We start from the raw sequence: 24,424 nt of genomic DNA on the forward strand, positions 1-24,424 counted from the left end.
GCGGATCTGATTCGTTCAGCTCATTGAAAAGAGTCAGCTCCTTAAATCAGCTCTTCAGCTACATATATTAAAAAATAATTTTTAATATTACTTATTATTAGTTTTAATATAATTTTTATTTTCATTATTGTTCAAAAGTTTGAAACATTTATGTCATTCATTCATTCATCTATTTGCCTCACTTTGAAATTTTCAAAATGTTAAGCTATAGTGAGGTAATAATTTCTTTTGAAAAAACGACAATTTTGAACTAGTGACATTTATTACGCTTTTTCTGTTCGGCTAGTTCTGAAGTCTTGGAGTTCATTTAGAATTTATTTCTATACAAAAACTATCTCAACATAATTTTCTATTCACAATTCTAAGTTACATTTTGTTGATTACCTTGATAACGTTTCTTAAATCGTTAATTTGAATAATTCAGTTCCTAGTCTCTGATATGTATACCATATCACGTGTCATAAGTTTTCTCTTCATTCTGGGTGCAGTAAATCAATGCCTTGTTTGCGCGCGCTTCTAACCATTCGTAGTTGAAATTTTCATAAAATCGAGCGCATTCATTATCGAAATGCGAGAGAACTAAAAACAAGAGAGTAAAACATACAGAGCACGGTGCTACAAACAAAACAGATTGCACATGTAGCAGTATGCTAGCGGGAAAACTCCGTTCGTAGCGCCGAGTATGTGGGTAGAAATGAACAGCAGGCTAGTTGGATTATTTTTGCTTGCGTGTTTCATATTCATTTCTGCAGCAGAAATGATTTCTGTTGCTTGGCTAGATGGTGCTTGGTGCTAGGAGGTTTACCTTCAGTTACCCAGGGTTACCCCCAGTGCTTTTGCCCAGGACGGGCCGCCGTACCTAAGGATAGATGAGGCAACGCCTGCCAGTAGCCTACGTCTACTGGCGCACACCTTGGAACTGTTGGACATCATCCTCGATAATGCCGCCACAGCAGTCGAAGCCTTCTTGCCCGCATATTCGACATGGCTACCGAAGGTAAGCTTGTCATCTAAGATGACCCCAAGAATCTTCAGATTCCGCTTTGAAGTGATCGCGACGTCTCCCACGTGAACAACTGCATGTTGTGCCGACTTACGTTGAGCGAGCTCAAGGCCTCTCGCACTCATCCAGTCCGCCACAGTGCTGATCGCGTGTTCTGTGGTTAGTTCTACTTCGGGGATCGACTCCCCGTAGACATCTAGGGTTACATCGTCAGCAAAGCCGACGATCTTCACACCAGGAGGGAACTTTAGCTTCAGAACCCCGTCATACATCAGGTTCCATAGTACCGGGCCCAGGATTGACCCTTGCGGGACTCCTGCGGTAATGGGAACACTTTTCTGACCGGCATCGGTCTCGTATAGCAGCACACGGTTCTGGAAGTAGCTTTCCAAGATCCGGTACAGTCCCACCGGCAGGCTAAGCCGGTGTAACGAGAGCGCGATGGCATCCCAGCTTGCGCTATTGAATGCGTTCTTCACGTCCAGTGTCACCAACGCACAGTATCGAATTCCTCGCCTTTTCCGTTGGATCGCTACCTCTGCAGTCTTTAGCACTGAGTTGATAGCGTCCACCGTGGACTTACCCTTCCGAAAACCAAACTGGTTACTCGACAGGCCATCCGTACCCCTGCGTACGGGGTGAGCCTGTTGAGGATGATCCTCTCGAGCAGTTTACCCGTCGTGTCCATCAGGCAAATTGGTTTGTACGCCGATGGGTCAGGGGGCCCTCCTTAGCCGTGCGGTAAGACGCGCGGCTACAAAGCAAGACCATGCTGAGGGTGGCTGGGTTCGATTCCCGGTGCCGGTCTAGGCCATTTTCGGATTGGAAATTGTCTCGACTTCCCTGGGCATAAAAGTATCATCGTGTTAGCCTCATGCTATACGGCATGATATACAGGCATCTCTGCATATCTAACCTGAACATGTTCGGGTTCGCTATGATCGCTGCGCTGCCTGGAGTGCACTGTTTGGAACTCCATCAGGCCCTGAAGCTTTGTTCATCGCAAGGGAATTAGTCAAGCGAGTAATTCTTCGTTCGTCACCGGAGCCACCATTTCGGCCACACTCCTAGCTCCTTGCAGCGCAGGAGGAAGCCAGGGACTTATGGCTCGGGACGGGAAGAGTACTTCGATAATCCTCGCCAACCGGTCCGGTGACCGTTCGGGGGGTGAAAAGCCCCCTTTGGTCTTGGCCATAACGATCTTATAGGCGTCACCCCACGGATTCGTGTTGGCACCCTCGCACAGGTTGTCGAAGCATGCTCTCTTTCTGCTCTTGTTAAGGGCCAGTCTCGCAGCTCGAAACACTTCACGGTGGACCGCTCTTTCCTCCTCGGTGTTCCAACGAGCTTAGCACCACCCAAACGTTGACCGATTTGGCTGAATTTTGTCCAGAGCACCAGAACATCAAATAACACCGAATAACAGGGCGGCCCTTAAAAAAAATGAATAGGTATTTTTTGAGCCACCCTAATGTATGTGTATATGTGTGTAGTGTATGTGTGTGCACAACAGCTAAGAAAATATAATAATGTAGTAACCGATTTACTCACAACAAGTTTTATTCGATAGGGTACAAAGCCTTGTTGATCACTATTGAATTTCATAATGATGATCACGTTTGAAAGTTATGAAGAAAATGGTACATCGAACCATATAAGCCTCACATAAGGTTGTAGGCAGGGCAGCATCACTACTCGGTGAATTAAAAATGGTTTTTGTAGATTTGACAGATTTGATGAAGGGTTGGCAGGAAAAATTATTTATTGTGTAGTTATTGGGGATGCCATCGCGCTCTCGTTACACCGGCTTAGCCTGCCGGTGGGACTGTACCGGATCTTGGAAAGCTACTTCCAGAACCGTGTGCTGCTATACGAGACCGATGCCGGTCAGAAAAGTGTTCCCATTACCGCAGGAGTCCCGCAAGGGTCAATCCTGGGCCCGGTAGTATGGAACCTGATGTGGGGCCCTCCTTAGCCGTGTGGTAAGACGCACGGCTACAAAGCAAGACCATGCTGAGGGTGGCTGGGTTCGATTCCCGGTGCCGGTCTAGGCAATTTTCGGATTGGAAATTGTCTCGACTTCCCTGGGCATAAAAGTATCATCGTGTTAGCCTCATGATATACGAATGCAAAAATGGTAACCTGGCTTAGAAACCTTGCAGTTAATAACTGTGGAAGTGCTTAATGAACACTAAGCTGCGAGGCGGCTCTGTCCCAGTGTGGGGACGTAATGCCAATAAGAAGAAGAAGAAGAAGAAGAAGTAGTTATTATAGAAAGGGTATCAAGTCTCTCCAAATTTTCAAATTGCATGTGCTGTCGAACTCAATAACAAAAATCGTTCATGTAAACGCACAGCAATTCGAAAATTCCGCGTATTTTGAAGGAAAAATATTTCAAAAATCTGAGGGCATCTTTCTTATTTTATCAAAGCAAGTTCTTGGAGAGGGATCAATTTCCCGAATATTTTAAAAATCGATTTTTGACAGCACTCAAAAAAATCGATTTTGTATCAATAAAAACAATAATTTAAGGACTGTCATACATCAGTAAAGTTAAATACTATATTCCTTAGAGAGCCTGTGTGGAAATCGCGTATGTTTATTTATTTTTGGCTGTGATACATCAGAAATCAGAAAAGGGGATCAAGTATCTCCAGTCTCCCCTACTATATTTCGTAGAATAGTACTTTTATTTATTTAAGAGTCTTCGACTATGTTATTAATCGTACAGACTAAAAAGCTTAAATACTAATACGCGACTTGAACATCTGTTTGCATGTAATAAAAGGGTAAAATGGCAGAAAAATCAAAATTGTTGGTAAAACAGAATCTCTAATGTTTCGAAGTCTAGCCAGCCTCGGGCTGAAAGTCTCCCTAATAAAGACACACAAAAAATCTTTAGTGCGTTTCTCTAAGTAACTCTAACTTTTTATTATTCTTTGCCAAGATTGTCATTTTGCGATTCATCGATATCTGTGTGAGTTAACAATAAAAATGGAATACTATAGATTCGGAATGTTTTCGGGGTAATGACCTTTCGGTATGATGGATTTCGAGGTAGTGTCCTTCGGGGTAATGACATTCGGGGTACTGGGATGGAAATTGGAAAAGCCTCCTTTTTTACTTTTCTGTCTTGCTCCTCCCCGGGACCGCAAGATACACATTCTTCCTCCTGGGTTCTATCATTTGAACTTTTCATCTCGTGTCTTTGCCTGTATTTCTCCGGTAATACCAAATTTATCTCGATACCGATTGTCTTTGATCGTTACGCCATTTCTTTTGCAATGCGGATGATATGCGTGAGCGACGCTCTCCGAGCTTAAACCGGGTATTTCTTTTCGTAATGCTTCAAAGCTTAGACGTACGAAGGCCACGTGCTCCGGCGTCTCTTCGACGTTCTCACATTCCGGACACAACGATAAGTTAGCATGCCCGAACTGGTGCAGATACTTCCTGAAGCAGTAGTGTGGATTCCGCATAAACTGATAAAACTGAATGTAAACCAGAACAGTACATTGAAAGATCGTTGCCTGGATCTTTTTGCCTGTTTCATTTTCAATTATCTTTCGATTATCTACTCCTTCATACTTTGAGTAGGACTGACCGATAAAGCTGATAAACAAATCATAAATCTTAAATTTAACTTCTGACGCATTGGCCAGCGCAGAGCTATTCTTCGCAAGAAAATTCATCTCTCTGTCTATACATCTATACATAAAATATCGAATATCTATACATAAATCATGACTTACCAATACCAATGGTTGAAAAAAAAATATGAAGAAATCATCATACACGAGCCGCGACACGAATCTGAAAAACTGCATCATTAAACGCCCAGTGAAATATGTTGGAATCCCATCTAACGAAAGTTTGCTTGAAGTGCAGTTATTCGCTGTGCACTTTTCCATTACTTTAGTTGCCATTGGAGGAGCAAACATAATATTAAAAGCTTCTTGCGAATTTTCTTCGGACATATTTTTAATTAGAAGGCGCAAAGTTTTGTTTCGCACGAAGAAGAAGTTCGGTGCACTTTGGCAACGACTATTTAATGTGCAACGAAAGTGATGCTTTACCGAATTAAAATTTGCTATAAGGTGAAACTGTTCGGAATCCAAATAAATTGTAGCTCGCATCTTCAGAGGCACCAATCTCAACAAAAAAGCAACGAATAACTGTAATATTTTTATTTTGACTTTGTTCCGTCACAGCAAGCATAGAATAAAAAGATAGCAGCTCGTTACTTCAGTATTGATAGTGATGCCCTTGAAAACGAGAGGTGAAAAAAATGGATTCCGAAAAGTTCCTATACAACAATTTCTTCACAGAGAAATTGCATATGTAACATTTTTTGCAAAAATGAGATATTCAAGACAAAATTTTCAAAACGACTTATCTGCTTTTGTAAACAAAGATTCAAACGACGATTTGACGAATCTGATAGCTCTCCCACGCAAACCAATACCACCAATAGGTAAGTGAAAATTTCCGCTATCTGTTGATGGTGTTGGCTTGCGTGGGAGAGCTATCAGATTCGTCAAATCGTCGTTTGAATCTTTGTTTACAAAAGCAGATAAGTCGTTTTGAAAATTTTGTCTTCATTTATATTTTAACGTATACTGGCAAAAAAAACACGAAAAAAAATTTTTGCTCTAGATTGATTTTATAATTAAACTAGTAAAATGAAAGGAGGTAACCTTAGAAGTTGACTGCACTACCTTTCAGATATATTTTTTTCTATATTGGATATTTGATATGCTCATAAATAAATAAGTTAACATCAAAAATTGCGATATGGGTATACACATTAGCGTAACTCATTAGATACACAAAAAAAGAATAGCGCTGAGCTGTGCATCACTGGATAATTAATATTCAGAAGATAACATGAGACAATGTTCTAATTAGGTAACAGTAATACAACTCAAAACAGTAATACAATAAGGTCGCCCGGTCTTTTTATTAATTATCACAAAAGTTTCAACATAATGAATCGTTGCTGAGCCAAATCAGATGCTAGCACTTGGATCAATTCCAAAACGGGTGTGAAGCTTGTAGATTTCATAAACCATAGCAGCAAGTTCTCTGTCCAGTTTTGACCCCCCTCGCTTCATTGCATCTTCAATTATATCCTCCAACGGCCACTGTTCTATAGCGAAGGCGTTCTCCATTGGTTCGTATAAAACCGCCAAGAAGCTGGACGCGATTAGGAATCCATAGATATAGTAGCGGGTGAATTCTCTCAGGAACGACTCATAGCTGCGCACCGGAACATGGAAAGGAGAAATGGTCAATCATTAGAGTGGCATAAATGATAAACGGTATCGCATTCACAAGCAATAACACAGCGGCCACAAGCCCGGACAGGCAGCGAACAGATGCAGTTGTCACATTTCACAGGCATTCGAGTCCGCTCGAGTGGATTATCAACGCAGCAATGCTTCCTCACCTGTAATGCTGTGGCAAATCGTTCGGATTGGCCTTGATAATACTGCAAAGCGTTTGCACCAGCTCGTCGTGGTACGCCTTGAATACCGTTTCGAAATGCTTCTGCCGCACGTCGTACCCCGTGGAGTTGGCCATGAAGGTGCAGAGATCGATCATTGGCGAGGCGTACCGGAGCGTTTGGAAATCGAACATCATCGCGTGGGTTGGCTTGTCCGGAGTCTGGAAACAATAAAGCATTATTCCTATTAAGGTGAGAAGGGTTGATAACAGGTGCTTATTAATTGGTTCTTGCATTGAGAGTAAATTGATTATGTGGATAAGTTTAGTTACTAGTTGTTGCTGAATTCAGGAAATTTGTTTAATTGTTATTTGAACGGTGTTGGGAATAGTCACATCCAAATACTTTTTGATAGCAGATTCTTTTTGATCAGCTTCAAAGCTGTAATTAATTAATTTATTATTCAATCACAATATTAATTCATATCCAAAACTTACATTCTAGTATTATAATTTAGCGGACCTTTTTTCCCAACATATTTTTCACTATAATATTCTTCAACTTTTTCGTGTTGCCAGTTTCACCAATCAACCAATGAACTTTCTTAACAAACGGGTAAAGCAATTTGAAGCATTTTAAACATGAAGAATAAAACAATTCGTAAACTAAACATTTATGAGTACAATGAATCAAAATTGATTAATCCCAGTTCAAGAATTTTTTTTTCGTTAGCATCGGGAAAAGAATCTCATATGCTCTACAAAAACAAGGAAATGACCAATGTTTCCTCGAAAGCAAATTTATGTCTTTGTTGTTACATATTTTGAGGGAAATTATGATTCTATGACGAGAGATTTTTATTTTGCGACTCACATCCTAGTTCCTACAAGAGCTTGATTTGGCTGTGCCTATCAGAATATTAGAAAATCCAGTTTGGTCAAAGAATCCACCAAAACTCGCTACAACAGTGCTATTTCATTTTAACATACACTAGAATCGGGTTTTCCGTGTGGGATACGTTCCTCTTCAACTAAAACCGCTTAAATCCCAAAAATAGCGTAAAAGTCGACTTCATCGATTTTTTAATCCGCGTAAAAACGCGTTTATTCCAAAATACGCATAAAAAGTCGCATACAAAGCGAGCCGCGTTAATAGCGACCCAGTGTACTTGATTCAATAACTCAGAAATCAAATCTAACCATTTTATATAAAATCTTTTAATACATAAATTTAAGCTTTTTTATACAAATACTGATAGTCGTCCAAGAAAACCTAACCTCCAGAAAAAAAGCTACTTTGATATTTTTGAAAATTTGACAGCCACGTGGGGGATCCTGGCGGTGAATGCTTTGATAGCACGTGTTATTTTAATTCTATCGTTTAGACTCAAATCCCGAACAGACTCATATTTCAAACATACTTGGAAAATTATCTGAAATATTCCGTTATTATTGCATAAATAAACTAATTTTATCGGCAGGCGTACAGATCAATTTACTTATTTATCATCAGACTAAGGCCGGAGTGGCCTGTGCTGCACATAAAAGACTTCTCCATTCAGTTCGGTTCATGGCTGCACTTCGCCAACCACGCAGTCTGCGGAGGGTCCGCAAGTCGTCCTCCACCTGATCGATCCACCTTGCCCGCTGTGCACCTCGCCTTCTTGTTCCCGTCGGATCGTTGTCGAGAACCATTTTCACCGGATTACTGTCCGACATTCTGGCTACGTGCCCGGCCCACCGCAGTCTTCCGATTTTCGCGGTGTGAACGATGGATGGTTCTCCCAACAGCTGATGCAACTCGTGGTTCATTCGCCTCCTCCACGTACCGTCCGCCATCTGCAACCCACCATAGATGGTACGCAACACTTTCCTTTCGAAAACTCCCAGTGCGCGTTGGTCCTCCACGAGCATCGTCCAGGTCTCGTGTCCGTAGAGAACTACCGGTCTTATAAGCGTTTTGTAGATAGTCAGTTTGGTACGGCGGCGAACTCTATTCGATCGGAGCGTCTTGCGGAGTCCAAGGTACGTACGATTTCCAGCCACTATGCGTCTCCGAATTTCTCTGCTGGCATCGTTATCGGCGGTCACCAGTGAGCCCAAGTACACGAATTCTTCAACCACCTCGATTTCGTCACCACCGATAGAAACTCGTGGTGGGTGGCTCACATTGACCTCTCTTGAGCCTCTTACTATCATGTACTTCGTCTTCGACGTGTTGATGACTAGTCCAATCCGTTTAGCTTCGCTTTCCAGTCTGATGTAAGCTTCCTCCATCCTCTCAAAGTTACGTGCCATGATATCAATGTCGTCGGCGAAACCAAATAACTGCACGGACTTCGTGAAAATCGTACCACTCGTGTCAATCCCTGCCCTTCGTATTACTCCCTCCAAAGCGATGTTGAATAGCAGACACGAAAGACCATCACCTTGCCGTAACCCTCTACGGGTTTCGAAGGGACTCGAGAATGTCCCTGAAACTCGAACTACGCACATCACCCGATTCATCGTCGCCTTGATCAACCGTATCAGTTTATTCGGAAATCCGTTTTCGTGCATTAGCTGCCATAGCTGGTCCCGATCGATTGTATCATATGCGGCTTTGAAGTCGATAAATAGATGATGTGTGGGCACGGGCTTTGTTGTTTTTCAGCCGGCCGATCTCCTCCTGGATTTCCTGGAGATCCGGAGCCGGAAGTCGCATGTCCTGCGCGCTTGCTCCTAGGTTCATTACCATACCGCCACCGTTGTCTGCCATATCGCCATTCAGGTGCTCTTCGTAGTGCTGCCGCCACATTTGGATCACCTCACGCTCGTTCGTAAGAAGGTTCCCGTTTATGTCCTTACACATATCGGGCTGTGGCACGTGGCCCTTACGTGAACGGTTCAACTTCTCATAGAACTTTCGTGCGTTCTTAGCGCGGTACAGTTCCTCCGTCTCTTCACGGTCTCGATCTTCCTGCTGGCGCTTTTTCCTCCGGAAAATCGAGTTTTGTCTGTTCCGCGCCCGTTTGTATCGTGCCTCGTTCGCCCTCATGCGGTGTTGCAGCAATCTCGCCCATGTTGCATTCTTCTCCTCAACTAACTGCTCTTATTCGCCGTCATACCAGTCGTTTCTCTGATCTGGGGCAACCGTGCCTAGTGCAGCGGTTGCGGTGCCTCCAATGGCGGATCGAATATCTCTCCAGCCATCTTCAAGAGATGCTGCGCCTAGCTGCTCTTCCGTTGGGAGTGCCACTTCCAGCTGCTGCGCGTAGTCTTGGGCTAGTCTACCGTCTTGTAGCCGCCCAATGTTAAGCCGCGGCGGACGACTCCGACGCGTGTTGATCACCGTCGAGAGTTTTGAGCGCATACATACTGCGACGAGGTAGTGGTCGGATTCAATATTCGCACTGCGGTAAGTGCGTACGTTCGTGATGTCGGAGAAGAATTTACCGTCGATTAGAACGTGGTCGATTTGGTTTTCCGTTACTTGATTAGGTGATTTCCATGTGGCCTTGTGGATATTCTTACGGGGGAAGAAAGTGCTTCGGACTACCATTCCGCGGGAGGCTGCAAAGTTTATGCATCGTTGGCCGTTGTCGTTCGATACGGTATGCAGACTATCCGGTCCGATGACCGGTCTATACATTTCCTCCTTCCTACCTGAGCGTTCATGTCACCGATGACGATTTTGACGTCCCGCAGTGGGCATCCATCGTATGTCTGCTCCAGCTGCGCATAGAACGCTTCTTTCTCGTCGTCGGATCTCCCTTCGTGTGGGCAGTGCACGTTGATGATGCTATAGTTGAAGAAACGGCCTTTTATCCTCAGCTTGCACATCCTTGCGTTGATTGGCTGCCACCCAATCACGCGTTGGCGCATCTTTCCCAGCACTATGAAGCCGGTTCCCAGCTCGTTGGTGGTGCCACAGCTTAGGTAGACGGTAGCCGCTCGATGCCCGCTTCTCCACACTTTCTGTCCTGTCTAGCAGATTTCCTGCAGCGCTACGACGTCGAAGTTGCGGGGATGTAATTCATCGTAGATTATCCTATCGCAACCTGCGAAGCCTAGTGACTTGCAGTTCCATGTTCCAAGCTTCCAATCGTGATCCTTTATTCGTCGCCTAGGTCGTTGCCGATTGTATCGAGTCGTATTATCTTCTATGTCGTTCGTAATAGTTGTTTTTAAAGGCGGCGTATTGGGCCTGCGCAAACCTCCTGTCTCGTCGGAGGGCCGTCGTGTCAGGGCTGTTTAGCGTCCCACCTAACACCAGGACTTGGGCTTGTGCGCTTTGAGCGGCACACGGTCGCTTTGGCGGAGCCTACTTGCGGATACATGCAGCTTTTTATAGAGGTTTAACAGGGCCCACTGTCAAACCCCACCACATCCTATGCAGGCGCCACAACTCGCAGATGGCCTGGGCAGGGATCGTCAAGCCCTTGGACATAGTCCCTGCTGCCCGTACAGATCAAGGACATTGGAATTACCCAGAATGTTTGCATATTAGTACCTTTGATAAGATGCTTGAAATTTGAATCGAAATGTTCGGCATTTGAGACAAAATTTGGCAAAACAAAATCTTTCAGAATTGATAGTTACAACCAATAAAATATAATTTTCAAGCGCTTATGTTAAAGTTTAATTCTTGCTTTAGCCGATGGATAAAATTGATCTATTGAAATATTTTAATTCATGTGCCATAAAGACCTCCGAAATAAAAAATGTGCTTAAGTGTTCGTAATATGAATCATGTGTACTGTATCCATGAAAGCCTTGCCCTTTTTGCCCCAGAACGGATAACTCCCGGCTCTCCGCACTATAGAAGCCACATTTTCACGCCATTATTCTTTTGGACTACATGTTCGCGAGGCGTCCAAAGCCCAGGCGACGTGGGCGTAAATTTCCTCAAATTCTCTGCATTGAGCATGAAAACGTTCTGCGAAAATCCCATCTTAAATAGTTTCCAAAGGTAGCACATGATATGTGTTACGATTTTAATGAACGCGAATTTTTCTTTCTATACTGTTTTCAAACAGTTCCACTTTGATGAAACGAATCGCACCGTTGAGTATAATTGCGAGTCTTATCGGCTAGAAAAATTAGTACGGATCTATGAACAAGGTTCTCGTAATAAAATATGTAAACTACGCGACTGGAGTTACCCTGCTATTGATTAATTCGTTTAAAAAAAAGAATTAATCATTCACATGAATTCTAAATAAACTTCTATTCAGTCTTGTAAATTTCATCTGCATGTCATTTGACTAATTTCAAAACTTTTTCCAGAAGCCAAATTTACTTCATAATTCTATACGTACTCATAACGCCTGATTAGTGCTATATTTTTGTCCAAAGATACATTGCTCTAAATATAACATCTGAGGTTGGAGAGTGAAATCTCTCCAAAATTTCATGAGTCATTTGACATAATATCATTTGAATGACATTTTGCCTCCCAAGCCCTAGATTACATATTTACAACAATGTTTTGTTATACCTAGTTGTAGGGAATCTTTACCATTTTATCAAAAGTCATTTCGTCGAAAAACATTTCGTCTAATGACATTTGGTCGGAAAGACATTACGTCGAATGGACATTTGATCGAAGGGACATTTAGTAGAAAATGAATTTTTGGTCGCTAACGCTAACCTGAAATAACTCAGTCGCTGGGTCGTTTGTACCCGGATTTTTCTGATATTAGCAGTTGTCAAAATCTGGGTATGTCAACAAAATGTATCGGAACCCGGAATCTGGGTAGCTGGGGACTTAAACATTTTCGGATGTATCAACATGGCGTCGACCAGCATCGAAGTCGCATGCTAGAGTACACAGCAAATAATTTTGAAAATTCAACGACGTGTAAAATTGCCGCTAGTCCCAACAAATTAATAAACACTTGATGTTCAATTAAATTTGATTGAATTTTACAAGCAAGCACGGTTTAAGTTTATTTCGATTTGAAAGAAAGGTAAGATCAATTGAATGTTACGTTTATTTGCATGCTCCAAATATGTGCATGAAAAAACATTTAAAATCACAACATATTTTTATCTGTGTAAATGTTGGCATTTTTTCGCAGCAAGAAACAGGTAAGAAGTGTTGGATTTAACATGGCGGAGCATTGTCGGCACAGCCGGCAAATGATATGCGTTGGGGAATTTGTTTTATTTAATATTTTTTACATAATAATAATTTTCTGGAGTGAAGAGAGCTGGGTACCGGTTACCCAGATTTTTTCGCTTGTACGGTTACCCAGATTTGAGGGAAACCCTTACCCATATTAGTAACCACGGTTTTGCCGAATCTGGATCACTTTGACATAATTTTGGGCAGATCCAGGTAAGCGTGTAGAGACGGACATTTGGTCGAAAAAACACTACGCCGAATGAACATTTAGTCGAAATCAAATTTTAGATTGAAGAATCTTCGTACATTTGGTCGAATGACGTTTGGTCGAAAGGACATTCGGTCGAATGGATATTTGGTCGTATGCATAGTTGAAAAAAAAGGAACTTTAATCAAAAATAATCTATAAAGAAATTATTTATTGCGGTACATATTTCGAAAAGCAACATAATTATTGCTCCAATATTGTCCAAAGAATAATGGGATCATGAAAAGAAAAACACGAAGTAAAAAGGGTGAATATTCCCGACAGGATACGTTTCCTCGAAAAACATTTAGTCGAAAGGACATTTGGTCGAAGGGACGTTTTGTCGAATGGACATTTAGTCGAATGGACGTTTGGTCGAAAGGACATTTAGCACAATGAAAATTAGAATGTTGAAAGCAAATTTCAGCCGGTAATAGGTAATAGGTAGAATGGATAGTTCGTCAATAGATTTTTGGATAAATTTGAATAAATAATCCACAAGAGACATGGATGAACTGATTAGAGGAATTCAGTGGACGTGAAGAAGTTCAATCAGCAGCGGAAGAGACGAATACGGAAGCTACTGAGGATTTTTCACTTGAGCAAACGGCAAACTTCTGAAGATCCTTATTAACTATAGAAAAATTGAAATCCTATAGAAATAGCAATACCCTTTATCTTATTTTTCGGCACAAGCTCAAGAACAAATAATATCAAAGTTATATTGCCAATACTTCATCGCTGTCGGCTTTGAATCATTTCGTTGATTGACATTTAGTCGAATGACATTTGGACGAATGAGATATTCAGTCCAATGATGCTCCGTCAAATGACATTTGGTGGGAAAGACATTACGTCGAATAGACATTAGGTCATATGACCATTTGATCGAAACTAGGTTTTCGACCAAAATGTGTAAAATTTATCCGCAGTACAAATAACACGTGCTACCAAAGCATTTGCCACCAGAATCCTTCACCTGACGGCCAAATTTTCAAAAATATCAAAGTAGCTGTTTTTTTCTGGAGGTATGTTTTTCTTAGGTGGGTATTGCATGCTTATATGACGCTTATTTTTCGTTGCGACTAAAAATAAGCGGAGGAGTAATTTTTTTATGAGCGGAGTATCAATCAAAGAGTATCAATGAAAAGAATAAAAAAAAATATTTGCATTCGACCATTTGTTCCTACGACTCAACGTCCTTTCGACGAAATGTCAATAAACGAAATGCTCCAAAGCCGACTACGATGAATTATTGGCAAAATAACGATGATAAGATTGTTTTTTTGCTTGTGCCGAAAAATAGAATAGAGTGTATTTCACCTTAAGTACCTAATATTTTGCCTTTTCTGTAGGACTTCCATTTTTAATCAGGGTCTTCAGAAGTTTCCATTTTCCCAGGTTAAAGATGCTCAGTAGCTTCCGTATTCGTTTTTTCCGCTGCTGATTGAACTCACACCCACGAATTCCTTCAACCAGTTCATTCATGTCACGACTGACAAACAAAACAGAAGCAGGGCGTTATTGGTCGTGAACAGTAATTAGTCTTTTTAATTAAATATTTAATTAAAATTATGCACGTACTGAAACTTTTCTATAAAAATTCCGTGGAAATAATGCAATTTTGTTTCGTTTGGTAAAATTTCGAATCGACTGGAACTTTTATTTCGTACTTTTTCGAAGTCTCTCAAGAAAATCTATATTTTGTTTTGTTTGGGACCAACATTGAAATTTAAAATTCCCTTTTATTTCTTGTCGACAGAAGAAATGAACCATTTGTTTGAGAAACTGCATATGTGACATTTTTGGCCAAAATGAGATTTTTATATATTCTGAATCCTCGTCCAAAAATACATATTCTGGCAAAAAATAAGAAAATTTTTTTTTTTTCGGGAATGTATGAAAAACTACATATGTCCACGTACTTTGAAAAGCAATTGTGGAGTACTGCTTACATTTTTAGCACTGAAAGTGCCCCAGGATGTTGAGTTTTGCCAAAAACTATTGATCTGTATCATAGAAATCGAAAAAATCGATGCAAATTTGTTCAAAAACAGTTTTTTGTTGTTTTCTTGAAATAGTCTAATCTAATGGACTTATGCAGTTTCTCAAACAAATGATTCAAATGTGTGTTATCGCATACTATCTATAATTTATTTTTTTCGAACCACTACTGACTGTCAAGGATTTTTGAATCAGAACATAAAAAAATCTAATGTCCTTTATATGACCGTAATCCCCTTCACATGGAATCTGGCTTCTTGATAGGTCTTACTCAAATTTTTAAAATCCATTTCAAACCGAGCTTCATTGTATCTACAATCACGTACGGCACTCATGTTTTGTTAAGTCATCACAGAGCTAAAACGAAATTATCGTAGCACTTCAATCAGTGGACATCCAAATAAACAGAGAACACATGCTACTAAAATATAATACCATTTTCAACACATATACACAACTGACTTGGTCAGTTTGAGGTCAAATAGTTTCCTGATTCTAACAATACATTTCTTCCAATTGATTCAATCAATTGACAAATCCGGTGACCAGTGTGGAAAGAATTTGATTACTACAAAAATTAGTTATGATTCTAATCAACCGCGAGTTTAAACCCGATTTTATTTGTTCTTCATGTTTGGAAATAGTTAGAATGGAAGATATTCTTGGATGTGCTAACAATAAATTGGGTCTCGCGTGCCTTGACACTGTTTTCAAAACGAAATGATTGTCCGGTAAATTAGTGAAAAGATGCGATTTTGCATGGAACACTCAAACGCGATGCTTTTTTTGCAGAGTCGCAATCTCGCTCGCTCGCTCATGAGAACGCTTTACTTCAGATTTTACCAACACTGTTAGTGAGTGGTTCGGTCTGGTGACTAATTTGGACAGCAGGTCAATTTGCCTAAATAGTTCATTCAGTGATTCGGCTTCTTCTTTTTTTGTTGGCTTCATATCTCCCTGGGTCATTGCCTTCTGACGGCTTAGTATTCATTAAAAAAAAATTTAAAGTATTAAATGCGAGGTTTTTAGATCTGGCATTCGTATAACATACGGCTAATCAGCAAGACCATGCTGAGGGTGGCTGGGATCGATTCCCGGTGCCGGTCTAGGCAATTTTCGGATTGGAAATTGTCCCGACTTCCCTGGGCAGGCAGCAGGTAAATAGCCTCACACCTCGGGAATTTGGTAGGCGGATTTTTTCCCCATGTATTTTTGCATATGCGATGTTTTCGGGATTTGGGGACGGAAAATCAAAATCCCGGCCCCATTTAAAATGCACGGGAAACAAAATCTCGGCAAAAAACACGTTTGCTGGGGCTCGGTTGTGCGAATCTTGGTAAAAGTTCAACAAATTGCTGAGATCCCGGTAAAAAAATAAGTGTGTATAAAAAGTATGTACCGAATATTTTCTGGCCCGTTCGCAAGTTGCCATTCAGAGAATTGGCCCTTGGCTTGAAAAAGTTGGGTAGGCCTGCAATAGATACATAAGTTAATCCAGAATTTCTTTTAAAGTGTTGCTTCACTTGAAATTCTAAGGTATGGCAACTGGTAGCAGTTGATGTAAAGACCTTGTGTGAAACTTCAAAAACTGAACTTATTTTAACGGTAAAATCAACTGATTTTAACGATTTTAAACGTCTCGTGAAAAGGCCTATTATTATGACTCACTGAGTCATTGATTCAGACTTTACTCGGGTAGTCTGAAATCATCATTACACTACTAAAAATCCACACATATTTATTGGCAAAAATCCATAGATTTAACTTATGACGTATATCAGCGCACACATAACCAATCTCCACGCGAACTACTTATAAAATATATATCCAAATAAACTTTATGTGTGGTCTCGAATTAGCAATTGTTTAATTTATGTGTGGTTCTATATCGATTATATTAGGGTGGAGCTATTGCAAAAATTTATAACGGCGACACATATATCTTATATAGGTAGATATTTTTGGCAGTGTAAGGAAATAGAAAACATATTTTTTATCGACTTCAATTTGAAATCTAAATTTGTTTCAAATAGGTTTTAATCTTCATGATTGATTACTTATACCAATTCCAGCTTTCTGATTCCTTTTTTCATTTCTAAATTTCAACAGCATAATCAGTTTTAAATTTGCTCTTATAAAGAGCAGATAAATATAGTTTCCAGACAGATTAAAACGACAAAAAGGATATCAATCTAAGTAGTCAAAATCAGCGAAAGTAAGTTATCGATTTATTCTCGATCTTTGCTCGGGTAGTATAGCGTAGAATAATATTGAATGATGAATAAATTAGGTTTACCAATACACCCGATTCTTTTTTTACACGGGAGATGCGTTCCGTGTAAAAAAAGTTTTCAGTTCAAAATTCGAAAATCCGTGTAAAAAAAGTTTTATGATATCTCGACGAATCATGGAAAATGGAGCAACTTTGCAAAAATTTTGTATGGGATTTTTTTTACACGGCCGTGTAAAAAAAATCCGTGTAAAAACAGAATCGGGTGTACAGCCATACATTCTTATATTCATTTGAGCTATGATAATATCACCAGTTTGGGATCTCCATTCAGCCTTGCAAGCAAAAGCGTAGTACTGCCAATTCGGAGAGGGCGAGTTCAATTCTGGGATCAGCCTAGGATGTTTTCGGATGTGAAACATTATCGGCTCCCCTTAGCAATGTACTTGCCACACAAGATACGCAATTGGCGGGCACAGAAAAACTTTCAACTAATAACTGAGGAAATCCAAATAGAACACATAGTTGACAAGCAGGTCAAGTTCCATTTCGATTATAGAGCTATTGAAAAAGAAGAATAATGTTTATAACAGCAAAAAAAACGCACCTCTTCATCGTCAAACTTGAATGCAATGTTGTTCCGCAGATAATCGCCATGACAAATCACGGCCAAAGGCTCCTCCGGCACAACGCGTTTTTTCGAATACTCCCAAGGATCTTCCGCCAGTTTCGCCAGTTTTTGCAAAAACTCATCCGGAATCAGCTCGTTAAAAATGCTTTCGCGGGTAGCCTTCAGTGCACGCACCGGTCCGGTTTTCATGATTTCCAACCATTTCAAATCCCCTATATCGGCACCGTAGCGCGCTTCCTTGAATTTGCCAGTGATGCTCTCGAACAAATCTCGCTGCTGCTCCTTCAAGCCATAGCACTCGCCGTGGAAGCGCCCCAGCTCTCGAACTAGGGTAGAGAGAGTGGTGGTTAAATTTCCATGAAATACTCGCTTTCGAATGTGGATCACACCCACCTGCCAGCAAACAGTAGTCCAGCGGTAAGTTAACTACCATGGGAGCCATCCTCCATCCTTCGGTTGAGTAATCGCTGAGCACCATAACAGCATCGCAAGGCTTACGATGAGAATAGAAATATCTGCCCGAGTGAAAAGATATGAAAAAAAACTGTAACTCCATTGGAATAGTGTTTGTTTTTTATTTCTGTCATACTTGGGATACATGTCCGATCTTCCAAGAGAAGGAATTATGACGTTGTAGGCGGTTGTTTCATTTTCAAACAGTGTATCAAATTGGCAACCTGCATATATTTCTTCCGTGCATGGTGGTGTAATCTGTAAGGAGATTGAACATATACATTAGGAAAAACAACTTTTAAAACTGGCGTTGAGAAATGGTGGTAAAAAATGTTTCGCTTTTGCTAGCAACACTCATTTGGGTGTTCGAATCTAGTGTATGTATTTTCTCGATCATGTAAATAAATGAAATAGTTTGATGGACATGACTTCTAAATTCTGCACAGGCAGGTTCAGCAATTGATTCGATATTTCTCGGGCTGTTCGTTGCGGCTCGATAACATGGAAATTGGTTGTTTTCTACACCATGTCTACAAGATTTTTTAGCAAAAACGATCATGTGAAGTAAATCAGACTAGATCATTTTAGTCCCATCTGTTCATATTAAAGTCCATTTTTCATGATGGCAAAAAATAGTGAAGCTAGTTATTCATAATTACAAAACACCCATGTTGACACTTAAAACGACACTTCTAGAAGTTTGTTCAATATTTTATATAATGCAGAAGGAAGCTATTTGATAAGGACGAGATTGGTGGTCTAGTGGCTACCGCTTCTGCCTTATAAACAGGAGGTCGTGGGTTCAATTCCAGGCTCGTTCCTTTCATACTTTGTATTTCTATCTTAGTTCTTTCTGTGTTTCACGTTCTACCTAAACGATTCCTACTGTTATAACCTTCCACACAATTCCAAAACCTCCCGTGGCACCTATGAGAGGTCGTAGAGTTCTCTGCATCTTTCTTGAGTAGGTGTCCAACTAACCACCCTTCACCTTCCTCAGCATTCCCAAAGACGTGGACAAGACAGATCTCGACTATTGGAGGGTAAATTGCTTCCATTTAAGAGATAGTGATTAGTCCCAAATCAATATCTGTGGTAACGGATGGAAGTGATGCTACTCTCATATAACAGTCTTGGCTTGTACCACCTACGAATTTGTGCGAATTGCTCAATGCTAATGCTAATGCAGGAGAAAGCTATTTGATAACCCTTTTACCCGAATGGAACATTAGATCCCCATGTTTTAAGCTTTTTTTTTTCAAATTGGAAGATTGAAAAGTATTTACAAAATTTTACTGTTTTAGCTTTCTTTAGAATGTTTTTATTGTCATATTATGAAATTTGAATATTTTCATGCTTTTATATATCAATATTATTGTATTTTTGTACCTTAATATTTTCATAATTTACCTTTTCCATAGCCTACTATCAAACCTCATCAGGAAGGAAAGCTTCACAACCTGCCATGTAACCTTTATGCAGACGATGGCCTGGCACATGCCCTGCTATCTGACAATTCATCACATAATTTACAGCTACTTCTTCAAGAGATGTACATCACCCCGACTATATTTATTTCTTTTCAGACTAAGACCGGAGTGGCCTGTGCACTGCATAAAAGACTTCTCCATTCAGATCGGTCTAAAGCTGCATGTCACCAATCACGCAATCGGCGGAGGGTCCGCAAATCGTCCTCCACCTTATAGATCCACCTTGCCCACTGTGCACCTCGCCTTATTGTTTCCGTCGAATCGTTGTCGAGAACCATTTTCACCGGATTACTGTCCGACATTCTGGCTACGCGCCCGGCCCACCGCAGTCTTCCGATTTTCGCGGTGTGAACGATGGATGGTTCTCCCAACAGCTGATTCAACTCGTGGTTCATTCGTCTCCTCCACGTACCGTCCGTCATCTGCACCCCACCATAGTTGGTACGCAACACTTTCATTTCGAAAACTCCCAGTGCGCGTTGGTCCTCCAGGAGCTCGTGTCCGTAGAGAACTACCGGTCTAATAAGCGTTTTGTAGATAGTCAGTTTGATACGGCGGCGAACTCTATTCGATCAGAGCGTCTTGCGGAGTCCAAAGTACGTACGATTTGCAGCCACTATGCGTCTCCGAATTTCTCTGCTGGTATCGTTATCGGCGGTCACCAGTGAGCCCAAGTACACGAATTCTTCAACCATCTCGATTTCGTATCCACCGATAGAAACTTTTGGTGGGTGGCTTACATTGTCCTCTCTTGAGCCTCTTACTATCATGTACTTCGTCTTCAACGTGTTGATGACTAGTCCAATCCGTTTAGCTTCGCTTTTCAGTCTGATGTAGGCTTCCTCCATCCTCTCAAAGTTACATGCCATAATATATATGTAATCGGCGAAACCAAATAAGTCGATTAATAGATGATGTGTTGGGCCGGTGTATTTGCGGCATTTTTGTAATACCTGACGCGCGGCGAACACCTGGTCTGTAGTAGAACGTTCACCCATAAATCCTGCCTGGTACTGCCCTACGAACTCTCTTGCAATTGGTGTTCATCGACGGCCTAAAAGGTGACGTTCAGCAATGTGATTGCGCGGTAGTTGCTATCACCTCCTCCCAAACCTTGATAATTACCCAGTGCAGCGCACTTACCAGTGTCTCACCACCGTGTTTAAATAGCTCTCCTGGTAGTGGGTCAACCCCAGTTACTTTGTTGTTTTTAAATCGGCCGATCTCCTCCTGGATTACCTGGAGATCCGGAGCCGGAAGACGTATGTCCTGCGCGCGTTCTCCCAAGTTCATTACCATACCGCCACCGTTGTTTAGCCACATCGCCATTCAGGTGCTCTTCGTAGTGCTGCCGCCACCTTTGGATCAGCTCACGCTCGTTCGTAAGAAGGTTTCCGTTTAAGTCCTTACACATATCGGGCTATGGCACGTGACCCTTACGTGCACGGTTTAACTTCTCATAGAACATTCGTGCGTTATAAGCGCGGTACAGTCGATCCGTCTCTTCACGGTTTTGATCTTGCTGCTGGCGTTTTTCTTCAGATAAATCATATTTTGTCTGTTCCGCGCCCGTTTGTATCGCGCCTCGTTCGCCCTCGTGCTTGTTGCAGCAATCTCGCCCATGCTGCTTCTTCTCTTCCACTAACTGCTCACATTCACCGTCATACCAGTCGTTTCTCTGATCCGGGGGCACCGTGCCAAGTGCAGCGGTTGCTGTACTACCAATGGCGGATCGAATATCTCTCCAGCCATCTCCAAGAGAAGCTGCGCCTAGCTGCTCTTCCGTTGAGAGTGCCACTTTCAGCTGCTGCGCATATCCTTGGGCTAGTCTTTCATCTTGTAGCTGCCCAATGTTAAGCCGCGGCGTTCGAAAGTTTTGAGCGCAGGCATACTGCAACGAGATAGTGGGTGGATTAAATATTTGCACTGCGGTAAGTCTTGCGGGGAAGAAAGTGCTTCGGACTACCATTCCGCGGGAGGCTGCAAAGTTTATGCATCGTTGGCCGTTGTCGTTCGATACGGTATGCAGACTACATTTCCACCCTGCCTTCCTGAGCGTCCATGTCGCTGATGACGATTTTGACGTCCCGCAGAGGGGATCCATCGTATGTCTGCTCCAACTGTGCATAGAACGCTTCTTTCTCATCGTCGGGTTTCCCTTCGTGTGGGCAGTGCACGTTGACGATTCTATAGTTGAAGAAACGGTCTTTTATATAAGCTTGCAAATCCTCGCGTTGATTGGCTACCACCCAATCACGCGTTGGCGCATTTTTCCCAGCACTATGAAGCCGGTTCCCAGCTCGTTGGTGGTGCCACAGCTTTGGTAGAAGGTAGCCGCTCGATTACCGCTTTTCGACACTTTCCGCCCTGTCCAGCAGATTTCCTGCAGCGCCACGACGTCGAAACTGTGGGGATGTAATTCATCGTAGATTATTCTGTCGCAACCTGCCAAAACCTATCGACTTGCAGTTCCGTGTTCCAAGCATCCAATCGTGATCCTTCATTCCTCGCGTAGGTCGTTGCCGATTGTATCGAGTCGTATTATCTTCTATATCTTCTTCTTCTTCTTTTTTAGTTTAGAGAGGCTTTAATCACCTTTAGCAGCCATTCGCCTCTGCTCAGCCTCTTATATGTAGTACCACGTACATATTACGAAAATGATCAAAATGCTCAATACGGAGTGTGCAGTTGACCTCCACAAACGTCAAATCAGAGACTAGCCAACATGCAAGCAGGCGGCCATTACCGCTCGCGGATAACTGGATAAGTAAGTGCTCGTGAGTGTGCCTATAAGTACCAGTGAGAGCCCATGAGTCCTCATGAATTCTAATGAGTTTCCATGAGAACCAAATGATTTTTGTTATTGAGAGATACAAAAAAGAAACTAATTGATAATTATCAAACTAGTTGAATCATTTTGTGATTTTCATGTGATTTCTATTGTAAACTGACCTTCCTCGCATAAAACATTCTTGCGTGCATGAATAATAATTATGGATCCAAAATATTTTTCACGCTTTTAAAAGCGAAATATAATTTAGCAAATGCTAAAATGGTGCGAATTTGCATGAAAAATTAGGCGTGATTCTTTCTTGTAGAATCGTAAGCGAGCTTCATGCGCGTAAGTGCTAGATGATTGCTGGATATGGTTTTACCAATACTGTGGCATAGAGAAGCGCCCTTTGTATGTACTAACCTTAACTACTAACAATAATTCTTGTTTCTTCCCGTCTTTCTCGCTGCTCAGCTGAACCTTGACCTTGTACAACACGGCGAGCATAAACGTCCCATCGGCCTGCAGTGGTTTTGCTTCCACGCTATCCAAACGTACGGTATCCTCAGCATCAATTCCATCAATGGTCAACTGACGACGTTCTACCATTCCCGGAATTAAGTCCGATTGAATATAATTGATCGATTCTGCCGTATTACTCATCGTTGCAATTTATCCAGCTTGTAGTAGCTGCGTGTGCAAAAACCGGGCGCTGAATCCAGGCGAACTGGTGTCCCACGCGACACAACTAGAACTGCTATCAGCTCATCAAATTCGATGAGTTTTCTCTATTCGTGCTTATCGCCAACGGCAGCCAGCTATCTGATGCGCGCCGGCTGCGCACACTTCAGATATAAAAAAAAACAACAATGGAATCGCGATTGACCAGCCGCGACAGTTGGGAACAAATACAGTCACTTGACTACTATATTATTGCATTCTATGGATCACGCTAATAGACCTTTCCCGTAGAATAATTTAATGCGATTAGTATTTTTCATAAACCATTGAATGCTTCTATACATCCCGGGTAGGGGTGAAAAATAAACTAATCTATATAATAAAAATGAAATGGTCTGTGTTCGTATCCGCATAACTCGAAAACGGCTGGATAGATTTCCTTCATTCTTTCAGCAGATATATTCATTATCGTTTCCGACGGGTTTATATGATATTTCCTCCTGCGAAAATCACGAGTAAGGGTGGAGAAATTATGAAAAACTAAAATTAAGATATTTCGCATGGGCAGCTCAGAACGCGCATTTTCGCCTACTATGCAAGACAACGTCTGTCGGGTCGACTAGTAACATAATATTAAGCAAGTTTTGTTATTTTCATGCTATTCACGAATAACATAAAATAACATATTTTTTAATTATATTTTTTTTTATTTGAGTGTTATTGTAAGGAGGAGTAAAACTATGAATGAAGAACAAATTTTGCAATCGTAACAAAATCTCTACACGTGGAACTTCAAAATATGCACAATGACTGGTTTTAATAATTTCTTTTTCTCAAATATTTTGCTCTTGGTTTGCTATTATAATGGTAGAATGAGTTATTAATGAGTTATTTGCTAGAACAATGTCTGTTCTTATTTTTGCAATTTTAACAACTATATCAAACAGACTAATATCAGATTAGGATATTCAGTTATTTATATATTAATAATAGAACTTTATATTCTTTTGCTGTTTTATTCTACCCGTGATTATAAATTATACAGTATACATTACTAAGATATAACTATTTACATCAACGTTTTCCGAATTACGATAAACATAATGAACATATATACCGTCGTGCGCCCCGACAAATTTGACAAATCAGGGGCTACTTTGGACATTTTAAAACAAGAATTATAACGCAAATTACTATAAAATTGTCATTATCATTAATCGGGTGTCTTTTTGATAGTTGGATGGCAACTTTCTGTTTCAAATTTGGTATTTTTTCCTTTTAGTTTTCTCAAAAAATCAAAAATCCAAAGTAGCCTCTGGAGTCAAAAGAAGCTCCGCACGATGTTCTTTGTGATACAG

The 24,424-nt window shown here is 41.2% G+C and overlaps 1 protein-coding gene across 3 annotated transcripts in view; it reads right to left on the reverse strand.

The window, feature by feature from the left end:
• Positions 1-5,939: 5,939 nt before the first annotated feature.
• The window catches only part of LOC134219446 (uncharacterized), a 29,609-nt gene continuing 11,124 nt past the window's right edge, over positions 5,940-24,424 (reverse strand). For 2 of the 3 annotated variants that reach the window (XM_062698175.1, XM_062698177.1), the window contains 5 exons: positions 18,259-18,380; positions 18,063-18,184; positions 17,646-17,995; positions 6,453-6,670; positions 5,940-6,262 (listed from right to left, as the gene is read on the reverse strand). In XM_062698175.1, the coding sequence (XP_062554159.1) occupies positions 6,013-6,262; positions 6,453-6,670; positions 17,646-17,995; positions 18,063-18,184; positions 18,259-18,380 (1,062 nt within the window). In that variant the 3' untranslated portion in view covers positions 5,940-6,012. Of the gene's footprint in view, positions 6,263-6,452; positions 6,671-17,645; positions 17,996-18,062; positions 18,185-18,258; positions 18,381-22,808; positions 23,157-24,424 lie in introns of those variants that run through there. The other variant, XM_062698176.1, reaches the window with a different exon arrangement.

The sequence above is a fragment of the Armigeres subalbatus genome, chromosome 3, assembly GCF_024139115.2.
Source record: "Armigeres subalbatus isolate Guangzhou_Male chromosome 3, GZ_Asu_2, whole genome shotgun sequence".
Classification (NCBI taxonomy): Eukaryota; Metazoa; Arthropoda; class Insecta; order Diptera; family Culicidae; genus Armigeres; species Armigeres subalbatus.